Source organism: Gossypium arboreum, chromosome 11 (assembly GCF_025698485.1).
Source record: "Gossypium arboreum isolate Shixiya-1 chromosome 11, ASM2569848v2, whole genome shotgun sequence".
In the NCBI taxonomy this organism is placed as follows: Eukaryota; Viridiplantae; Streptophyta; class Magnoliopsida; order Malvales; family Malvaceae; genus Gossypium; species Gossypium arboreum.
In genome coordinates, this window is record NC_069080.1 from 126,846,582 (window position 1) to 126,870,525 (window position 23,944).

Sequence of the window (23,944 nt, forward strand, 5' to 3'; positions counted from 1 at the left end):
GGGCTTGGATAAATTTTTAGGCCCATATTTCGGGCCTAGCCCGGGCCTAGAAAGTGGGCTTGAAATTTTGTCTTGGCCCGGCCCAGCCCGACACATGCACACCTCTAAACTTAAACTTGTATGTTATGTGGGTTAATTGTATATATTAAGTCAATTATGTTATACTTTTATTAAAAAAACTGTATTAATTGTTTCAAGATTTCAGTAATAATTTGAATAGGAAATCTAAAAACTGTAATATCATAATTTTAAAAATTTGATTTAAAAAAAACTTAACTTTTAAAAACTTGATAATTTAAATTTAAATCAATTTAAACCATAACACATATGTGATAAAAAAAAAATGAAAACCCTCCGCATAGCAATATCTTGTAATATGGTATATTATAATAAGAAGAGGCATGTGAAAACTCTAAAAAAGTGATTGGACCCAACCTTAATGTTTTCCTAGAGTTTCATAGCAGCCTTCCTTGACTATATATTTATTTCAAACTAAGCCTGAATGGTGGTGATGGCTTTGGTGAATGGATCAGTTTGGTTGAGATGTCTGTCGGGTTATGGTTTTGTTTGTGGCTGGTTGGGAGGTAGCCGAATAGCAATGATTCATAGTTGAAGCTGGAAAGCTATAGCAATGGGATGAGGCTTTTTTATAAAAGTAATCCTAAAAAATAAATTAATTATCAAAATAACCTACTTTTTTTAATTATGTACAAAAATAATCTATTTTTTACAGTAAAAAGTGGTGGAGCCATATGATATGGTGCCACCACTTTGCCACGTCAGCCAGGGGTATTAAGAAATTATTTTTTGGTGGAGCCATGTTGAATGGCGCCACCAGTATAAAATACTAGAGAAATACTAAAAAATCTGGAAAAACGGGAGACTTAAAAAAAATTTCCATTTTTGGGTGGAGCCATTCTAAATGGCGCCACCACTTTTCTGATTTTTCAGGTTCTTATATGGCGCCATTTAGAATGGCTCCACCCAAAAATGAAAAATTTTTTTTAAGTCTCTCGTTTTTCTAGATTTTTTAGTATTTCCCTAGTATTTTATACTGGTGGCGCCATTCAACATGGCTCCACCAAAAAATAATTTTTTAATACCTCTGGCTGACGTGGCAAAGTGGTGGCGCCATATCATATGGCTCCACCACTTTTTACTGTAGAAAATGAGTTATTTTTGTACATAATTAAAAAGGTGGGTTATTTTGATAATTAATTTATTTTTTAGGGTTACTTTTATAAAAAAGCCTGGGGATGATGGGAAGCTATAGCAATGGAAGCTTTTGGTAGTAATAAGTAAGGGTGAGCAAAATTCGATTCAATTCAAAAAAATTGAAAAAAATTTGAGTTAATCGAATTGAGTTATTCGAATTATTTGAGTCAACTTAGATAAGTAATTCGAGTTTCGAGTTGAATTTTACAATTCAAAAAAATCGAATAATTTGAATAACACAGATTAGTGTAAATACCCTTTTGGTTCCTATCAAGTTTGAAAATAAGCAAATTGATCTCTCAACAAAACCTACAAAAATTCAAAATAATTCTTAAAATTCAAAATATTTATAAAATTTATATTATTAAAAAATTATAAATATTTCAAAAAAATATAAAATATATATATAAATAAAGTTAAAAATAAAAATTTCTAAAATAATAATTTTGGAACCTAAATAAGTTAATTAATAATTCAAATTTATCATACTAAAATATTTTTATTATTTTGCTTGAAAAAATTTTCAGATATATATGATTTCAAATTTATAAGCTTCAAAATTGGATTAGTTATACCGTAACAAGATTTTAATTTGACATATTTAATTTAACTCCAACATTTCACTCGATTCGATTCGACTCGAATTTCATTTCACTCGAATCATTTCGAAAAAAAATTTAAATCTATTTAAGACGATAAAATAAATTTCGTCACCTTAAAATTTTTTCACTCGATTCGATTCAACGCTCGTCCCTAAATTTGAGTACCCAAAGTTAGTCAAGTATTGCGTATGGTTACTTGCAGAAATTGCTGCTGGTATATCTGAAGGTCTGCTACATGCAAATATAACTCAAGACCAATATAAATATACATGAAGAAATAAAAAAAAAATTATGCATAAATCATAATGAATGTTCAAGGTGTGTTTTCATGCATTTAGTTGTATATATTTGTTGCAGTTATTGGGACAACCTTTGCACTAAATATATTGTTTAACATTCCAGTGTGGGTTGGAGTTCTTTGCACTGATTTAAGCACTCTCCTCCTTGGCCTGCAAAGATGTTGGGTATTTATTATTTTAAACTATTCTCACTGTCATATACAGTCAAATTACATTTTTTGTTTCATGGAAATATACCAAGTATATTAATATGTATATTTATACCTTGATGACTATATGATTAAAATGGATAAGCATATGATTACTTTAGATTATCTTGATAAGCCTTACGCATATATTTTATGATAGTTTTAAAATTTTAATTTCACCCTTTCATACAACTTGCAGTTGCCCACATGTTACTGTGATTATTAAGTTGTTTTCAAATGAAAATGTTGTTGTTATATCTATTTTGTGTTAATGGAAAAAGGTGAAGAAGTTGGAAATGTTGATAGCAGTGCTGGTGTTTGTGATGGCTGGATGTTTCTTTGGGGAAATGAGTTAGGTAAAGTCCCCAGCATCTGGTGTCATTAAGGGCATGTTTGTGCCTAAGCTTGCCGGCCAAGGTGCCATTGCTCTCTTGGGTGCCCTCGTTATGTCATAAGCAATGATTATTTTTATATTTGTTTCTCCAAACATCGCCTTACCTTAAACACCTACACAGTAACAATTTGTTGTCAATGTGAACAGGCACAATTTGTTTCTCCATTCAACGCTGGTGCTTCCAGATAAGTACCCAACTCCGTTCGTGGCGTTAACGTAAGTCCAAATACGCAAAATAAACAACAATCTAGTAATTGCAATGCTTAATTTAGTTATGATCTCTTCTTCTTTTTTTCCCTAACCACTAAGCCTTTGGTGTACGTTGTCTATATTGTGATCATCAGGATGCATGTAGATATTTCTTGATAGAGAGCAGCTTTGCCTTGTTGGTGGCATTTTCTATCAACGTAGCGGTTGTCTCGATTTCGGGCGCCGTCTACTTCACCGATAATCTCTCCAGCGATGACCACCATCATTGCAACGATCTCAACCTCAACTCTACTTGTTTTCTTCTTCAGGACCCAATTTACTACCTCATTAATATTCATTACCCTAAACCAAAAATATATATATGAAATTTGAAGGCTAAAAATATTCCTAATTAACAATCCCAAAATCTATGATTTTTGGCCGTTGCAGACTGTGTTGGGAAAATCAAGCTCAACCCTTTTTGCCATTGCACTTCTTGCCTCGGGGCAAAGCTCTACCATCACAAGCACCTATGCAGGACAATTTATCACGCGGGTTTTGCTCAAACAAAATATTTATATTTAGGATCACCTTAATTAATAGTTATTAACTAGTCTTCGTTAATATGTTGACTTTCATTTATATCAGGGTTTTATTTAATCTTAAAATGAAAAAATGGGTGAGGAATTTGATTACTAGGTGTATTGCCATTACACCTAGTCTTATTGTGTCCTTCATCAGTGGATCTCAAAGGGCCGGTAGACTAATTATCACTGCATCCATAAGAAAATATCCAACATTGATTTATTGATATTACAATCATTATTAATTTTATGATTTTGATCTATTCAAAATACCATGACAATTCTGTGATTTATTTGAGGTAAAGTGATTGTAGTTTCTTTCATTTGAGCTATCATTTGCTTTGATTCCACTTTGTAAATTCAGTAGCAGCTCAACCAAGATGGGACCATATCCTAACTCCAAAACCGTAAGTAATCAGCTCAACCAGGCTTTTTAATGAACTAATATTATTACATAAAATATTGACGTGGCGTATTAGAAAATGAGGGATGAACTTAAAGTTCCAGGGTCTCAAACTTTGTATTATGGGTGCTTGTAGATCATTATGATTTCATGGATTTTAGGGATTGGAATTATAGGCATCAACGTCTATTACTTGAGGATGGCATTCGTAGGTTAGTTGATTCAAAATGATTTGCCGAAAATGGGGAATGTGTTTATCGGAATCATAGTGTTTTCTCTAATAGCGGTCTATGTTCTGACAATCATTTATCTAACCTTCAAAAAAGACACAATTGTAAAAAATATTGAACTTGAAAAGAATGTCCGCAGCCCAAAGCCGGATGGAAAGTGGGCTTGCCAAACCCAGCACAAATCCTATGTTGCCATCTCAAAACCTGTAGTTTTGAAGGAGTTGGATATTAGGGGAAAAAAATTAAGGAAGTCCCTCAGGGGATGCAAAACTTGGCGAGTCTAAAGCACTTGAATCTGTAGGAAACTAAGAAGTTGAATGAGATTATAACTGAAATGACATTAATTCAATTAACAATATTATTCATATACGCAAATATATAAAAATTTAGAAAAAAAAATATTCAAATTAAAACTAAAAATTGCTTTAATTTAATCCTACTAATTTTGTGTTATTATTAATTTTCATTTTAACATGGGAAGCCACGGCAAGGGAGGTTAGCAATTGCTAAAAAAAGGAAGTAGTAAAATTCTCCCAGTTAGCCCATCTCCACCGTCCTTTTCCCTCCACCTTCAGCTCCTGTTAATTACTAGTAACAGAGGGTGAAACAGTAAAAAAAACATAGACAATTTTGTAAAAAATCCATAACAATATCGCCCCTAAATCCTTAACAGCCCCCTTACGTATAATACACATTATTTGCATTATCAACAGTTATGCAGTCTTTTTGTTGGATGGAATCCACAGATTCTTCTATAATCTATCTAAAAACTCTTTCGGTTTCTTCAATCCCTGTGTCCATCCATATAATACACAGTAAATTAAATATTAACGACCGGCAAACAGAGATGAGAAATATGCAGCAGCAACAGCAATAGAGTTAAGTTGCAGTTCCTGAATCATGGGATGTAGGGAGCAATAACCGCATAACTGCTATCAATGTCCAAGGAACCACCCCACACTCCTTCCCCAATCATTATCATCATCATCATCATCATATTGATCACTCAAATAATCACGAGGTTCCTTCCCATTTCTTTTCTGAATTTTACATATATATATATCATGGATTATTCATATGGTTTTGTGATGTATAGAAATCTAAATGGCAAAAGTTTCTATCATTTGTACGCCCTGGTTTCGAGGTCTCACTAGCTTACCTCGATCCTGACAACCGTAAGTCACCCCCCTTACGTACCTCTCCACCAATCTTTATTTCTTTTTCTACAACTAATGATCATCATCTGGTATGGTGTCACTTTCATGTCACAGTGGAAACTGATCTTGTTGGGTTTTGGCAGCAAAAAAACTAATGATCATCATCTGGTATGGTGTCACTTTCATGTCACAGTGGAAACTGATCTTGTTGGGTTTTGGCAGCAAAAAACTAAGGAGAAGAGAAGCAAAGAAACGGATGCAAAAAGAATTGAAAAAATGAAATCTGAAAAAACTGATTTCATATTAACTTTCATTAAATTAAAAACATATAAGTTACAAGACAGTTTCTTAATGTATAACTGCTACCACTAATTACTTGACTAAAACATAGCTTGAATTACACACAAAATAAAGCTGACTTATCAGCAATTACATCACATTGAACATCATTCAAATCAGCAACTAATCTTACTAACATAAAAGACAAATTACAAAAGAACTAAAGCTATTTACATATAAACAAAATGTAGCTGCTGTACTGGTTGAGCTTCAATGCTTCTCTGCTGTTGCATTGCAGGCCAAAGCTCAACAGATCTTCAAGCTGGAGCTAACAATCGATATGAGGTAAATTAAAGAGGGAGACGAAAAAAATACAGCCTTATTTATATCTTCTTAATGTTAGCAGTATATAATTCTTTTTAGCTGCTTTGGGTGGTGTTAATCGGTTTAGTCTTTGCTCTCATAATCCAATCTCTTGCTGCTAACCTTGGAGTCAGCACTGGTAAATAATGATCTTATAGTCTTATCATAACTTCATTCATTTTGATATAATTAACTTAATTAATCAGAACTGTGTAAGGCTGAGTATCCAAAGTTGGTCAAGTATTAGCTATGGTTATTGGTTACTTGCAGAAATTGCTGTCATTGTTGCTGATATACATGAAGGTCTGCTACATGCAAATATAACTCAAGACCAATATAAATATACTTGAAGAAATAAATAAATAAACAAAATTTATGCATAAATCATAATTAATGTTTAAGATGTGTTTTCATGCATTTAGTTGTATATGTTTATTGTAGTTATTGGGACAGCCTTTGCCCTAAATGTACTGTTTAACATCCCAGTGTGGGTTGGAGTTGGAGTTCTTTGCACTGGTTTAAACGCTCTTCTCCTCCTTTGACCTGCACAGATGTGGGGTATTTTATTATTTTAAACTATTCTCACTATAACATAAAGTCAAATGACATTTTTTGTTTGAAGGAAAGAAATTAAGTTTATTAATATGTATATTTTATACCTTATTGCATATATTTTATAATATTTTTAAAATTTTAATTTCACCCTTCCATACACTTGCAGTTGCCCATACGTTGCTGTGATTATCAAGTTATTTTCAAATGAAAATCCAGTCGTTATATCTATTTTGTGTTAATGAAAAAAAGTGAGGAAGCTGGAAATGCTGATAGCAATGCTGGTGTTTGTGATGGCTGGATGTTTCTTTAGAGAAATGAGTTACGTAAAGTCCCCAGCATCTGGTGTCATTACGAGCATGTTTGTGCCTAAGCTTGCCGGCCAAGGTGCCACTGCTGATGCCATTGCTCTCTTGGGTGCCCTCGTTATGCCGTAAGCAATGATTTTTTTTATATTTGTTTCTCTAGACATGGCCTTACTTTAAACACTTACACAGTAACAATTTGATGTCAATGTGAACAGCTGCACTTTGTTTCTCCATTCAGCGTTGATGCTCTCCAGAAAACCCTTAATGTGCTAACCACTAAGCCTTTGGCGTACGTTGTCTATATTGTGATCATCAAGATGCCTGTAGATATTTCCTCATATATAGAGAGTGACTTTGCCTTATTGGTGTTTTTTTTTTTATCAATGTAGCAGTTGTCTCGGTTTAAGACGCCGTTTGCTCTGCCAAGAATCTTTCCAGCTATGACCACCATCGCTGCAACGATCTCAACCTTAACTTTGCTTCATTTCTTCTTCAGGTCCCAATTTACTACCTCATTAATATTCATTACCCTAAACCAAAAAAATATATATGAAATTTGAAGACTAATAATATCTGAAATTAACAATCCCAAAATCTGTGATTTTTGGCCATTGCAGAATACCCTTTATGCACTTCTTGCCTCGGGGCAAAGCTCTACCATTGCAGGCACTTATGCAGGACAATTTATCATGCAAGTTTTGCTCAAACAAAAAATTAATATTTAGGATCACCTTAATTACTAGTTATTAACTAGTCTATATTGACTTTCATTTCTATCAGTCTTAAAATGAAGAAATGGGTGAGGAATTTGATGACTAGGTGTATTGCCATTACACCTAATCTTATTGTGTCCTTCATCGGTAGATCTCAAGGGATCGGTCGACTAATCATCATTGCATTCGTAAAAATATATCTAACATTAATTTATTAATATTACAATCATTATTTTATGATTCTGGTCTTTTCAAAATATCATAACGATTCTGTGATTTATTTGAGGTAAAGTGATTGTAATTTCGATGATTGATTTTGCAGATGATTCTTTCATTTGAGCTACTATTTGATTTGATCCCACTTCGTAAATTTAGTAGCAGCTCAACCAAGATGGGACCATATAAGAACTCCAAAATCATAAGTAGTCAGCTTAACTAGGCTTTTTAATGAACTAATACTTTTTCATAAAAAATTGATGTGACAAATTAGATTATGTGGGATGAACTTGAAGTTCCAGGGTCTCCAACGTTGTATTATGGGTGCTTGTAGATCATTATGATTTCATGGATTTTAAGGATTGTAAACATAGGCATCAACGTCTATTACCTGATGATGGCTTTCGTAGATTGGTTGATTCACAATGATTTCTTGAAAGTGGGGAATGTGTTCATCGGAATCATAGTGTTTCCTCTAATGGCGATCTACGTTTAGTCATCTATCTAACCTTCAGAAAAAGACACAATCGTTACATATATCGAACTTGAAAAGAATGTCGGCAGCCCAAAGCCGGATGGAAAGTGGGCTTGCCAAACCAGTGACTCCTTCGGTGACATTGATCACATCTATAAGGAACAGCGTCGACTGGAAAGAGCCGTTGGGTTTGGCAACCCACCCATCGACAACTTCATTCAACATTCTTTTCAAGTTCGATATATCTGCAATATTGTCTTTTGAAGGATTGATATATATTTATCAAAGCGTATAATCACCATTAGAAACATCCCACATAATCTAATACGCCACATCAATATTCTATGAAAAGTATTAGTTCATTAAAAAGCTCGTTGTCGACTATCAAGGAAAGTCAATTCGGCCTCAAAGGATACGTCTCTTCCGATCAATAAGTGGAAATATTACTTTGTCGATTTATGGCAATATTATTTTTACCTATGGTCTCAATCGGGAAGAGTCCGTATAAATCAATTATCTAAATATTCTCTCGACTTTACGGGCTATCTTTCAAGTGTGCGATTAAATCCTTCAATGGTGCGAGTCAAATGCTAAAAATTCATTTCTAATAGATAATGATGTGAAGGCGTTGGATACAAGAATTCCAATTATTTCGCTCATTGGATCATTGTCTAAAGCGAAATTTTGTAACACATTAGGGCATCCCATTAGTAAGCCGACGTGGGCGATTCCCCGATTCGATATTATTGACCGATTTGTCGAATATCCAAAAATCTTTCTCATTATCACGGTGGATCTTCAAAAAAAAGTTTGTATCGAATAAAATATATACTTCGGTTTTCTTGTGTTAAAACTTTGGCTCGTAAACACAAAAGTACTGTCCGTGCTTTTTGAAAAAATTAGGTTCGAATTTTGGAAGAATTCTTTACTGAAATGAGAAGAAGAACATGTTTTTCTTTAATCTTCCCAAGAGGTTTTTTGCTATCTGAAAGGTCTATAGGGGACGAATTTGGTATTTGGATATTATTTGTATCAATGCTCGGTCAATCATTCATGATTAGTTATGAAATTATGTAAATTCAATTATCAATTACAATAAAATGGTAATTTTACGAAATGATGAAGAGATAACAAATGAATTTATTCATTTCTAGTATTAAATGTTCAGCAATAAGAATAAGAGGGATTGGCGAGTATTCCGCTTTTTTAAAGTCCTATTTAGGAAATAAACAGGGTTTTAGATGGATTCATAGAGAAAGCCGTGTGCAATGAAAAATGCAAGCACGGTTTGGGGAGGGATTTTTTATTCTTTTAAATTTAAATTTATTTAATTGAAACAAGGAAATTATCTACTCCATCGACTAGTTCCGGGTTCAAGTCCCGGGCAACCCATTTTTATTATCATATCAAAACGCTATTCCTAATAGAAGATAGGAATGATTTGGATATATATCATATGTATATCAATCTGTATTTTCTTTTTCTAACTTAAGAAAAAAAAATGATAAATCTAGATACGATCCTAGATGTATATTTTCTATTTTCTATTTGATATTGGTTGACATGGGTATACAAATCATGTTATACTGTTGAATAACAAACCTTCAATTATCTAGTTCTAGATAATTTGTGTGCTTGGGAGTCCCTGATGATTAAATAAACCAAGATTTTACCATGACTGCAATTTTAGAGAGACGCGAAAGCGAAAGCGAAAGCGAAAGCCTATGGGTCGCTTCAGAATCGGATAGCCAAGACTTGAAAACCGTCTTTACATCGGATGGTTTGGTGTTTTGATGATCCTACCTTATTGACCGCAACTTCGTATTTATTATCGCCTTCATTGCTGCTCCTTCAATGAGATATTGATGGTATTCGTGAACTGTTTCGGATCTCTACTTTACGGAAACAATATTATTTCGGTGCCATTATTCCTACTTTTGCGCTATAGGTTTGCACTTTTACGATCCGGGAAGCATCATCGTTGATGAATGGTTATACAATGGCGGTCCTTATGAGTTAATTGTTTTACACTTCTTACTTGGTGTAGCTTGTTACATGGGTCGTGAGTGGGAACTTAGTTTCCGTGCGGGCATGCGCCCTTGGATCATTGTTGCATATTCAACTCTGTTGCAATTGCTACCGCTGTTTTCTTGATCTATCCAATTGGTCAAGGAAGTTTTTCGATGGTATGCCCCTAGGAATCTCGGCACTTTCAACTTCATGATTGTATTCAGTGAACACAACATCCTTATGCATCCGTTTCACATGTTAGGCGTAGCTGGTGTATTCGGTGGCTCCCTATTCATGCTATGCATGGTTCCTTGGTAACCTCTAGTTTGATCAGGGAAACCACAGAAAATGAATCTGCTAATGAAGGTATACGGCTTTCTAGATGTAGATGATGATATATATACAGATGGATTCGTATAATTCTTTTAGTATAATTCTTATATATATTGTACAATGAAGTACCACATGAGTGGATATATAGGAATCCAAATCTGTCGAACCACTCATGTTATGATCTTCTACATCCTAGGTCTTCCCGTTCCTTCATCTGGCTTATGTTCTTCATTTAGCATTCAGACAGAATGACTCTATGAAATTACGTCGATACTTCCACATATTATGGGTAACGTAAGAGACATCTCTATTTTTCCCCCAGGGAATCTTTAGAATTACCACCGCTTAGCTTTCAATTAGTCTCGACCATCAAATGAAATGTGAATAACCCGTCCTCCTCTCTTTGAAACAAGGGCGCTTACGGTTCATCGATTGCTTGAAACAATTTTGTCTTCTCCATATTACTATATCTCTAGAGTCAATAATTTTATATGAGGAACTACTGAACTCAATCACTTGCTGCCATTACTCTTCACTTTTCTGTTGAGGTCTATCCTGTAGAGGTACTCAAATTGGATTAGTGATCGATTTTTAGGTTTCGTCGTAAACCTAATTGGTTCCTTCCAATTACGTAAATCAATAGTTCAAACCGCACTCAAAGGTAGGGCATTTCCCAGATAAGCATTTGAATTGTTATATAATTTCGATTGTTAATTGGTTTAGTAGTGGAATTTGATAAAATCGCCCTGAACTGAAGAAAGTATCTGTCCTAGCTCTGACCAAATATTCTTTTGCATCAAGAATCAAGAACGAAAATGTGGATATAGTCGAATGGTAAAATTTCTCTTTGCCAAGGAGAAGACGCGGGTTCGATTCCCACTATCCGCCCAGGGCAATGTATTTAAGAGGATAAAAGATTTTGGAGTTCTTATATGGTCCCATCTTGGTTGAGCTGCTACTAAATTTACGAAGTGGGATCAAATCAAATAGTAGCTCAAATGAAAGAATCATCTGCAAAATCAATCATCGAAATTACAATCACTTTACCTCAAATAAACCACAGAATCGTCATGATATTTTGAAAAGACCAGAATTATAAAATAATGATTGTAATATTAATAAATTAATTTAGATATATTTTTACGAATGCAATGATGATTAGTCGACTGATCCCTTGAGATCCACCGATGAAGTACACAATAGGATTAGGTGTAATGGGAATACACCTAGTCATCAAATTCCTCACCCATTTCTTCACTTTAAGACTGACAGAAATGAAAGTCAATATAGACTAGTTAATAACTAGTAATTAAGGTGATCCTAAATATTAATTTTTTGTTTGAGCAAAACTTGCATGATAAATTGTCCTGGATAAGTGCCTATAATGGTAGAGCTTTGCCCCGAGGCAAGAAATGCAATGGCATAAAGGGTATTCTGCAATGACCAAAAATCACAGATTTTGGGATTGTTAATTTCGAATATTATTAGTCTTCAAATTTCATATATATTTTTTTGGTTTAGGGTAATGAATATTAATGAGGTAGTAAATTGGGACCTGAAGAAGAAAAGAAGGAAAGTTAAGGTTGAGATCATTGCAGCGATGGTGGTCATCGCTGGAAATTAGATTATCGGCAGAGCAAACGGCGTCTAAAACCGAGACAACCGCTACATTGTTAAAAAAACACCACCAACAAGGCAAAGTCGCTCTCTATGAGGAAATATCTACAGGCATCCTGATGATCACAATGTAGACAATGTACGCCAGAGGCTTAATGGTTAGCACATTAAGGGTTTTTTGGAGAGCACCAACGCTGAATGGAGAAACAAAGTGCGGCTGTTCACATTGACATCAAATTGTTACTGTGTAAGTGTTTAAAGTAAGGCGATGTTTAGAGAAACAAATATAAAAAAAGTCATTGCTTACGGCATAACGAGGGCACCCAAGAGAGCAATGGCATCAACAGTGGCACCTTGGCCTGCAAGCTTAGGCACAAACATGCCTGTAATGACAACAGATTCTGGGGACTTTACGTAACTCATTTCGCCAAAGAAACATCCAGCCATCACAAACACCAGCATTGCTATCAGCATTTCCAGCTTCCTCACTTTTTTTCATTAACACAAAATAGATATAATGACTGCATTGAAAATAACTTGATAATCACAGCAACGTATGGGCAACTACAAGTTGTATGAAAGGGTGAAATTAAAATTTTAAAAATATCATAAAATATATGCAATAAGCCTTATCAAGATAATCTAAAGTAGTCATATGCTTATCCATTTTAATAATGTAGTCATCACGGTATAAAATATACATATTAATATACTTAATTTATTTCCCTGAAACAAAAAATGTAATTTGACTTTATGTTATAGTGAGAATAGTTTAAAATAATAAAATACCCCACAATCTTTGTAGGGCAAAGGAGGAGAAGAGCGCTTAAACCAGTGCAAAAACTCCAATCCACACTGGGATGTTAAACAGTACATTTAGTGCAAAGGCTGTCCCAATAACTACAATAAATACATACAACTAAATGCATGAAAACACATCTTTAAACATTAATTATGATTTATGCATAAATTTTGTTTATTTATTTATTTCTTCATGTATATTTATATTGGTCTTGAATTATATTTGCATGTAGCAGACCTTCAGGTATATCAGCAACAATGACAGCAATTTATGCAAGTAACCATAGCTAATACTTGACCAACTTTGGGTACTCAGTCTTACACAGTTCTGATAAGTGCTTGCCTGAAACAAACAAGCAAACGTAATTTAATTAAGTTAATTATATCAAAATGAATGAAGTTACGATAAGACTATAAGATCATTATTTACCAGTGCTGACTCTAAGTTTAGCAGCAAGAGATTAGATTATTAGAGCAAAGACTAAACCGATTAACACCACCCAAAGCAGCTGAAACGAATTATGTACTGCTAACATTAATAAGATATAAATAAGGCCGTAGTTTTTTGGTTTCCCTCTTTAATTTACCTCATATCGATTGTTAGCTCCAGCTTGAAGACCAATTTCCACTGTGACATGAAAGTAACACCGTACCAGATGATGATCATAAGTTGTAGAAAAAGAAATAAAGATTGGTGGAGAGGCACGTAAGGGGGGTGACTTACGGTTGCCAGGATCAAGGTAAGCTAGTGAGACCAGGAAACCAGGGCGTACAAATGATAGAAACTTTTGCCATCCAGATTTCTATACATCACAAAACCATATGAATAATCCATGAGAAATATATATATATGTAAAATTCAGAAAAGAAATGGGAAGGAACCTCGTGATTATTTGGGTGATCAATATCATGATGATGATGATGATGATGATGATGATGATTGGGGAAGGAGTGTGGGGTGGTTCCTTGGACATTGATAGCAGTTATGCGGTTATTTACATTCCATGATTCAGGAACTGCAACTTCACTCTCTTGCTGTTGCTGCTGCATATTTCTCATCTCTGTCTTCCGGTCGTTAATATTTAATTTACTGTGTATTATATGGATGGACACAGGGATTGAAGAAACCGAATGAGTATTTATATAGAAGAATGCGTGGAATCCATCCAACAAAAAGACTGCATAACTGTTGATAATGCAAATAATGTGTATTATAAGTAAGGGGGTTGTTATGGATTTAGGGAAGATATTGTTGTTGAGGATTTAGGTGGAGGGAAGAGGACGGTGGAGATGGGCTAACTGGGAGCATTTTACTACTTTCCTTTTTTAGCAATTGCTAACCTCCCTTGCCATGGCTTCCCATGTTAAAATGAAAATTAATAATAACACAAAATTAGTAGGATTAAATTAAAACAATTTTTAGTTTTAATTTGAATCATTTGTTTTCTAAATTTTTATATATTTGTGTATATGAATAATATTGTTGATTGAATTAATGTCATCTCAGTTGTAGTCTCATTCAATTTCTTAATTTTGTATAGATTCAAATGCTTGTGACTCGCTAAATTTTGCATTTCCATGAGGGACTTCCTTAATTTTTGTTCCCCTAAAATCCAACTCCTTTAAAACTATAAGTTTTGAGATGGCAACATATGATTTGTCCATATGTCAAGTGATGTCAGATTTTAACACCATTAAAATTAAGTACTAGATTGATAAATGGAACTAAAGTTCAAGTATCAAAATCGATATTTTAAAAGTATAAGTACCACAGTAAAAGATTTGATAAATTATAGGGGCCAAATAAAGAGAAATCTATCATTAAAAACATTAATCCAAAAAACTAATGATTTTTAAGGGTTTTTTTAATATTGGCATAATGATAAACTTAGCCCCTAACATTTATCTCTTTTATCACTTTGGCTCTACTTATTTTTTTATCACTTTGATTTCTTAACCTTCAAAGGTTAGTCAAATTACTCTCTTTTAGATGGAAAAGTTAATCAGACCATTAAAATTTTAACAACACTAACACGGCCATTCACGTGATAATCCACATACTTTTATAAAAATTCAAAAGAATTACTAAAAATTATTTTAAGATTCAATAAATTTCATAAAAGATTTTAGAAAAATTATTCATGTTAGCAATAAAGTACACATTTAAAACTTTGACAATTTAACTAGTTTTTAGTCCAAAAGTTTATTACAATTTAAAAGTTAAAAGGCCAAAGTGATAAAAAAAATTAAGATCAAAATGATAGCATGGATAAACATTAGGGACTAAATTTATATTTATATTTATTTTATGTTTAAATTTTCAGTTCACATAACCCATAAATACTAAAAAAAAAATACTATTTTTTAAATAGTGATATGGACTATTTAAGTAGGCTGGGCCTGAATTTTTTTAAAATTTGGGTCTGGAACCAATCCAAGAAAACAATGATCACAAAAACAAATATCAAGACCAGCATTTAAGAATAAAATTGGAAATTTCAGATTATGCTTTAATTTGCTTTTCTTAAACACATTGCATCGAAGCTTCCTCGTCTTTTCCTACAGCTCCATAGCAGGCTTCCAGAATCAAAACGTAGAGAAATAAGATTTCCCTCGCCGTCTATTGGGAGTGAACTAGTGCTACAAACACGATCATTCGATATATGTCAGACAACTGAATATCGGTTTTAACCGTAACAGAACAACATATATATTGCTTAGGACCTTGAAATTTCCATGGTCATGGTGGTCATTTATATATACAATGGTTTAAAAGATTTATGCAGTAAGAAACCAGAAATGAAAATTATAATAAGAATGTAAGAAGCGCTATATTATATCAAGGTTTCATCAAATCTATGGAAAATTATACATCAAAATATGATCATTGAGTAAGTCTCTGCATCTCATTTTGGTCACCGAGTGTTTCAATGAGAAGCGGAGGTGCATATTGAGCGGTGCCTTGATGCTCCTCCGAATCCTGGCAGAATGAAAGAATTATGGTATCGATCGACATCTCCACCACAGCAAAGAAGAGGGTTGCAACCACGTAACCGAGAGCCCAACAAATCTGCAACAATATATAATGTAAGCAAGGGTATTAAACAGTAACATTCGGCTATGTTACTCAAGCTCAGGTGTACGCATTGGATATAAAGGAATTGGCAACATACCAGGACCGGAAGCAATGGGGAGGATATTTTGTTATGAGCAGCTCGATACTTGTAGGTATCCAACATTAGGAAACCGAAGACAGCACTTGAAAGGCTGACACATAACTTTCCGAGAAACAGAATAACATCTCCTATCACGTTCACCTTCCCTATTCGAAGGATGTTATTCATGATCAATTCTGTCGCGATTTCAGAAGCCTTGAAAAAGCTTTTCCCAGTTATAGCAATCTGCAAGAACAATAACTTAAGATTAAGTTCGGGGAAGGCAAAAACAAAAAATAAAATCACTCATTGCATCCTGATTATTGGACGTCTCACTAAGTTCTTCAATGTGCGAAAAAATAACTTGTTCAGGAAGATTACCATTATATAAGCATTGCGATTCACTGATTTGATAGTCCACTCAACACATCTCAAACATCCCTGTGAAGTATGATTTCCGATCTTTCCAAACCAACCATCTGATGTAACACCAGCAACTTTGAGTTTACGACGAATTGACTCAAGAATGAAACGAATTGATTCCACAAAGGATACAACCAATGAGCCAAGGGCCACTGACCCAAGGTTGTATCGTATAAGACGCTTCATAGAGGCAAAAACAGGAAGAAATGGGATCTCTGGCTGCACAAGTGAACCCCAGAAATAATCAGCAAAAGGATAAATTGTAGAAATACATTCATTCAAAAAAAAAAAAAGAATAGAGACAACTTCTGAATTAATGTAATGTGCTAATTTTGTTACTATAATACTTACAAACATATACAAAGTAATTTCACAAACATATACAAAGTAATTTCTATGTTACATCAATATATGTAAAAAGTAAACTAAAGAATATGTCAATCTTGCGTAAGCTGTTCAATGATAACTCTAGGATCTTCGGCATCTAGTTTCTCTCGAGGGAGGTTCCATATAGCCCACATTGGGGTTGCCTACAACTACAGACTTTTGAACATGGTAAAAATTTAATTGTTTGTTTCCCATGAAAACAGCATGCATACCAGTAAAACTACACAGTGGCTCAGTAGCTTACCGATGTTTCACCCCGAGCCCAATAGTAAGAAGCAACAGAACCCGCAATCACGGTTGAAGAACACGCTATAAAAAATTGCGTAGCCCAATAACCACCAAATAGGTGGAAGAAGATGGCAACAGCAATATGCGGGGTGTAATGGATGCTATAACCACAGCAACCATCACAATTCACCTTTTTCGCCACAAGATCATAAGCACAGCAGTTGGTATTACAGTTGTTCTTGACAACCTGACCAGAACTGAACAGATGAAGGGCAGCCGATATCCAGAACATGTAAAAGATCGCAAGAATTGCATATGGTATGATTGGAAAAATTATCAATGCTTGAACTTCGCCAATGACTTTTGCAGCAACCTGCAAACAGTTGGAAGCACAAAATCATCTTTTAGCTCCTTTTGATATTATGAAACCAAAATTACCATTATATACACACAAATAAATACATTTCCATACAAACTAAGTGATGAATCATTTATATGCTTCTACATGCAAAAAGCACTGTTTTCCCTTTTCCTTCCTTTTCAAAGCCGACTGGAAAGTATCCAACAGTATTGGTTTTAACGGAAAGTTAACATTTCTCACTGCATACTATAATAAGTACGAACTTGCCTTGAGGACAGATGTTGCCATTAAGATGCGGCGAACAATTGCAATTGACGTTAGGATGGAAACAACCATAACAAATGTCATAAGAATGGCAACAGCACGTAGATGATGTAGTTCCTGAAAGAAGCAAACATTTAGCATGTAACAAATACCAACCAACCTGCTACAATAAAAGCTTACGAACAAAGACAAAAAAAAATGAAAAGAGAGAATAAATGACGCACCCGTCCGAAAACATTTATATATGGATCATGCTCACCAATGATAGGGGATATGGCATCGTTCCCAATCCATCCAGCTAAAAAGCAAGAACAACAAGATAAACTTAGCATTTTATTTAAACTAATAGCTCTCCTTGAATTCAAATACATACAAGACACCGATTCGATTATTTCTAGTATGATTTCCAAAGTTGTGGTATCTAGTAAAGAATACCAAGAGGTAAGAGGCATATTTCTAACCTTTTAAGTAGTAAAACATTGTAACCGTTATTATGAGAATGTTGAAGAGAGCAACTGTGATCCAAGGCATTGCAGAAACAAAATGGCGAATCATTAACAGCCATATCACTGACAGAAATAGTGGTAACATCCCTCCACAAACTATCAATACCGGCCATGATTTTCCAATATCAGCCATGTAACGCTGCAATAAGACATCGATATTTCAGAAAGTTGGATAATGGCACTTTTTGAAACAACATGATATATATACATTGTATGGTATATGTATTAAATAAGGAACTACATTTTCAACTATTTAGCCAATAACCCAATCAGTTGGCAGAACCGAGAAGAGCATACCAAGATAAAAGACAGAAATGTGCTAAAAACACTTAATATACAAGCACCGAAGAGTAGTCGTAGCGTATTGATGCATCTCAAGGAGTTCACAGTTCAAACAAGTAAGGTATTGCGGGAAAGTTGCTCGACCTTTAAGACAGATGACCGGGAATTGATGGACCTGTGAATGGACTTGTCTATTACCATATCCTCATTGATATTCACTCCACCCATCTGTTGCCAATGCCGCAAAGATATGTTTGATGCACGGGCAATGAATTGGCAGCTCCAGTAAACTTGAAAAACATGCATAAAATAATTCATTAGACGGTAAAAAAACTTGATCTATGTTTTGATCAAATGAATATTGAACTATAAAACAAGCATTTCAAATTTACCAACCATTCACACTCGGAAATATAACAGGGTAACATGGACCCTGAAGTTGAAGAGAAGTATTTCTCATTTCTGGTGTAAGGAATTCATAATAATCATAATTTCTATTGATCCAGTCACGCATTGAGAGGCGGATATCCCCTTCTGGATACTCACAGACCCAATTTAGTGAATCTTCTGATGGAGTAGGACAATCCCATAAGCATATACTCCGAGCATTAGACAATTGGAATTGACTGTCCTTGACACCACTTTGGTAAACCTGATTCGGATTCAACCAATACTTGAGTTCTAACTTACGAAGGCCAGGATGAGCATGTTTGTCACCGCATAAGTTCCCTTTGTAGTCAAGACCATATGTAAGCCTGATGTGCCATCCAACACAAAACAAATTATCAAAATCACAAGAGAAAACATAAAATAGAATAAAAAAGGAATCTGAAAACTTAAGAGTAAGAAAGCAGAATAAGTAAAAACTAAACATATATGAATAAGCAACAACACCATTTAGAAGTTAATGCCCCCAAAGAAATGATTTGAGCAATCTTCATAAGCTCCAAGGTGAAAAGGGTTTCCCAAAATCTAAATTAAAGGATCTATAACTGACTCTAACATAAATTCTAAGATGAAATGTTTCCTAAACTTGAACCATATAGGTACCAGCACTCTCCAACAAAATCCAAAGTATCAAGTAGTGTGACAGGCTCACAGAATGACCATCTCTAGCTTAGCGAAGTGCTTGCAACTCTCATTTTTAATCCTGCTTTACAAATAGACCAGCTAACTGGTTCCTATTAACTAGTAAAAGCAGCCAGAAGAAAAATTCTTAAGTATCAACTTTTATTCCAAACACACTGCCTCGTTTTCTGTTTAGAAAACAACCAAGAATTTTATAATGCTTTATCCACTCACATAACAAGCAAAAACTATAGCTTGACAAAGAATAAAGAGATCCATTAGAACCATAAGGAGATCAAAAGAAGGAATCCATTTATGAGATAAACAAAACATGCCATAACAAAGGAGATTCAACAAGGAATCCAAAATCAAATATACCCATTTTTAGATTCAACAAGAATATAAGTAGGTAAAGCTTATAAAAGGGGAAGAAAAAAAGAAAGAAAATTTACCTTAATGGGTTTCCTTGATTAAACCCAAAGCTAGAGTTAACAATCATAGCAACCCAAAATGCTATAAAAATTACAAGAAAAACAATATCTCTACATTTCCTGTTGTGTCTAATGATCCCTCCAATTTCTGTAGTTCCATCACTTGATTGATACCTTCCTATTACTGCCCCCAAAGGACCCCTCATTTCTTTTCTTCTTTTTTTCTCTTAGAATTAAGCTAAGGATTTTAGAATGTGAAAAAGGAAGAGAATTTGCAGACAGACTGAGAGAAAAAGGGGGGCTTTAGGAGAGTGAAGTAGAAGCAGCTTAGGAAGTGTGAAAGTAGTGAAGAAAGGGTTTTTAGATTTGGAATATTTCTTTTCTATTACATTTTTAATTTTTATTTTAAGACAAAGATTTGTTACTTTCAAATAGAAAAATATTAGTTGTTTGTCTTCAAGAATCCATGTCTGGTCGTGGCTTAGATCTGGACAGTTATGTTGGCTTGGCTTGTGAACTTTTTGTTTTAAGCTTAAACTAATGTTCTGATTAATTTTCATATGTACTTCAAAGTACTTGATATATTCTATTTGAATTAAAAATTATTATTTATAAATATTAATGAGAATCTCTAATACCTATAAAGTTGATGTCAGAAGAGAAAAATATTAAAAGGTTTTAATTTTGAAAAATTATTATTACTTTATTATATTCACTTTTAAGTTAAAAACACATTTTCGTTAAAAAATAAAAAACACATTTTGATCATTAAAAACTAATTTTTTAAATATATTATTTTTAAAATATAAAATATCTTTTCACCCATGTTGGGATGCCACATTAAAGTTGGATTTTATTATAAATGAAGAATTTAATGCCACATTAAAAGACAATTTAAAGATTGAGCTGTATATGAAAGCTATGTTATGAGCCATTTAGCCAAATAGCCAAAAACAACAAGCCATTATGGAACTATCTGTATTTAATTAAACTATCTTTATTCTTTATTGATATATCTACTTTATTATTTGTATATAAATATCTGTACCCCTTTTTTGTCTTGACATATTCCCTTCTCTTGGAAACCGTTGATTTTCTGCAAAAAGTGTTTCTGGTTCACATATCAAAGCTCATCCAACGGTAGAGAAACATGACAAATTTTTCTTTCTTTTTTCCTTTGTGTGGGGGTTGAATGGGAACTTGACAAATTTATCTCGTTCATTTGCAGGTTACTTTTGCTCAAGAAAAGTTTACCTAGCAGCTTAGATTCGAGGTAAAAATGGGTTGTCAATTCTGTTGATTTACAGTTGATTTTTTTTAAAAAAAGTTTTTTTTTCCCTTGAACTCTGTCGTGCATGGTCTTGAGACTAATGAAGGGCATGTTTGGTGATTTGAAAATTTTGTAGGGTCTTTGAGAATGTAGTTTCCTTGGAAGAGAGCAAGAATACAAATGGAAGAAGATGGCTATTACGATGGTGATGGGTCATATGGAGAAGAAGAAGATGATGAAAAGGCTGGGTTTTTAATCTTACTGAATAAGGGGCATGTTAGGTTGTCTCCTCTAATACATACATAATTGGATTTAGGGTGACCATTCGATCAAGTCGAGTCGGATCGAGTAAAAAAATTTCGAGTTAGTCGAGTTGACGAATCTTATTTTAACAACCGAACGCAATTTGAATTTTTTTCGAATCGGATCGAATCGAGTCAAAAAATTTCGAGTCAAGTCGAGTCGAGTTAATGAATCCTATTATTTGTACTCAATGTGAACCGATTATTTAACTAGGAAACGAAGTATAAAATTATTTAACAACACAAACAATATAATGGTTTTGCCTTTTAACTTAATTAGTAAACATTTATCAAAATAATATAGTTTTACCTTTTAACTTACTTTAGAAAAGGTAAACATTCATCAAAATGACATAGTTCTGCCTTTTCTTATTCGGATTTTAGGATAACTCGAATTGTGTAATTCACATTCGAATTAAACCGAAAAACTTATTTTTTTATTCGAGTTGACCCAAATAACTTAATTAACTCAAATAACTTGAACTATTTAATTCAAAATTTAAAATTTTTATCGAGTTTTTCAAATCGAATCGGATTTTGCTCACCCCTAACTGGATTAACCCAATTTTTATGCTTAAAAAATGATGCTTTTCGCCCATTTACCTTGTTTGTTAATACTGTATTAGTGTACTGTACTGTGACTTCTTTTCTAAGTAAATATCTGTTTATTATGCAGCCTCCTGAAATGGGTGTTGATAGAATCAGTTACTTGCCAAAAGAAGTTCTTTGCCATATCCTTTCCTTCCTACCAACAAAACTTACAGTAAGAACAAGCATTTTATCTAAAAATTGGAGATATCTATGGGATGTTGAAATATGTATATATTTTAAATTTATTTAGGTAGATAAATCTTATTTGGGTAGATAAGTTTTATTCATATTCTAGAAATATTTTTATTTTATCTTTTAGTAGTTTACTAGAATAAGAGAACTATTTTCTTTTTATGTTTTAGTAGTTTATTAGAATAAGGGAACTATTTTCCCAATTAGGATTAGGACTTTTTTCTCTATTTAAGTTCAATTCTTTAGTTAATAAGATGAGTACAATTTTATTCAAAGCTCTCTTGAAATCTTTCATGGCATCTGAGCTAGGTTAAAATCTCTAGTAACATCATGGTTAAAAAAACCTTCACTGGAGATAAGAGATCCAAGAATCAAACAGAGGAAGAAAGTTCTCTGATTGAAACAACTACCGAGAGTAAAATGACTCAAGGGACAGAGGCGTCTCACCTTTCTTTTCAACTGACATCTCACAAGTTGAATGGCAAGAATTATCTGGAATGGTCGCGGTCCGTAAAATTAGCAATTGATGGGCGCGGTAAGCTAGGTCATTTAAATGGAGAAGTTGAGCAACCACAGGTGGGTGATCCAAAGATGAGCAAGTGGAGGTCAGAAAATTCTATGGTAATTGCGTGGCTTATTAATTCCATGGAAGCATCCGTAGGTAAACCTTTTCTTTTTCTCCCAACTGCTAAAGATGTTTGGGACGCTGTGAAAGACACCTATTCAGATTTAGAAAACGCTTCACAGAATTTTGAGTTAAAAATAAAACTGTGGAAAGCTAGGCAAGGGTGTCTATTCAGATTTAGAAAACGCTTCACAGAATTTTGAGTTAAAAATAAAACTGTGGAAAGCTAGGCAAGGGGAAAAAGAAGTTACTCTTTATTATAATGAGATGATGTCTCTTTGGCAAAAACTGGATCAGTGTTATAATGATGAATGGGAGTGTCCCGGAGATGGTGTAAAAGCTATGAAAAAAGAAGAGAATGAAAGAGCTTATTTGTTTCTGGCTGGTTTAAATAAAGAATTTGATGAAGTGGGATCTCGGATCCTAGGGAAAAAACCGCTTCCAAAACTTCGTGAGATTTTTTCTGAGGTTAAAAGAGAGGAGACAAGGAGAAAAGTAATGTTAAAGCCAGGGTTTGAAGCTAGTGATGATAATTCTGCTCTTATAACTATTAAAAATAATGATAATAGTGAAAAAAAGAAAAAACCTTGGTGCGATCATTGCAAAAAATATTGGCACACTCGTGAAACGTGTTGGAAGCTCCATGGGAAACCGACAAATGGAAGGAAAAAGAGTGGCAATGGTCGTGGTTCACAATCGGGGATAGCGAGCTTTCAAACAACTAATGGAAATTATGAGGGCCAAAGTTCTGGAAGGGTCTCCATTCACTAAGGAACAATTAGAGCATCTACACAAGTTTTTCAATCACCACAATTTCGGATGAATTCTTCTATTCCTAACTCATCCAATAATCCTTCTTCCTCTTTTGCCCAATCAGTCTCGATTTTTACATTTTTTTTATCAAGCCTTGTAAAACAAACACATAGATCGT

General features: G+C 33.9%; 1 protein-coding gene, 1 long non-coding RNA gene and 4 pseudogenes across 2 annotated transcripts; 4 read left to right on the forward strand and 2 right to left on the reverse strand.

Moving 5' to 3' along the window:
• The first annotated feature begins 502 nt into the window (after positions 1 to 502).
• On the forward strand, positions 503 to 4,388 carry LOC108472037 (metal transporter Nramp5-like; annotated as a pseudogene).
• Positions 4,389 to 4,577: 189 nt separating this feature from the next.
• On the forward strand, positions 4,578 to 8,188 carry LOC108472036 (metal transporter Nramp5-like; annotated as a pseudogene).
• A 58-nt stretch (positions 8,189 to 8,246) lies between these two features.
• LOC128283960 (photosystem II protein D1-like) lies at positions 8,247 to 10,569 on the forward strand (annotated as a pseudogene).
• An 820-nt stretch (positions 10,570 to 11,389) lies between these two features.
• Positions 11,390 to 14,275, reverse strand: LOC108472035 (metal transporter Nramp5-like; annotated as a pseudogene).
• A 1,338-nt stretch (positions 14,276 to 15,613) lies between these two features.
• On the reverse strand, positions 15,614 to 20,550 carry LOC108473391 (choline transporter protein 1-like). The gene is made up of 10 exons (XM_017774919.2): positions 20,055 to 20,550; positions 18,931 to 19,289; positions 18,679 to 18,824; positions 18,208 to 18,391; positions 17,971 to 18,044; positions 17,750 to 17,863; positions 17,138 to 17,494; positions 16,465 to 16,725; positions 16,102 to 16,329; positions 15,614 to 15,998 (listed from the first exon to the last, which is right to left on the reverse strand). Exons 1-10 carry the CDS (start codon positions 20,237 to 20,239, stop codon positions 15,813 to 15,815), a joined length of 2,094 nt encoding a protein of 697 aa, XP_017630408.1. The 5' UTR covers positions 20,240 to 20,550; the 3' UTR covers positions 15,614 to 15,812.
• A 529-nt stretch (positions 20,551 to 21,079) lies between these two features.
• On the forward strand, positions 21,080 to 21,835 carry LOC128283630 (uncharacterized). The gene is made up of 3 exons (XR_008274025.1): positions 21,080 to 21,173; positions 21,262 to 21,306; positions 21,440 to 21,835. It is a non-coding gene; the product is annotated as an uncharacterized LOC128283630 (long non-coding RNA).
• Positions 21,836 to 23,944: the final 2,109 nt, after the last annotated feature.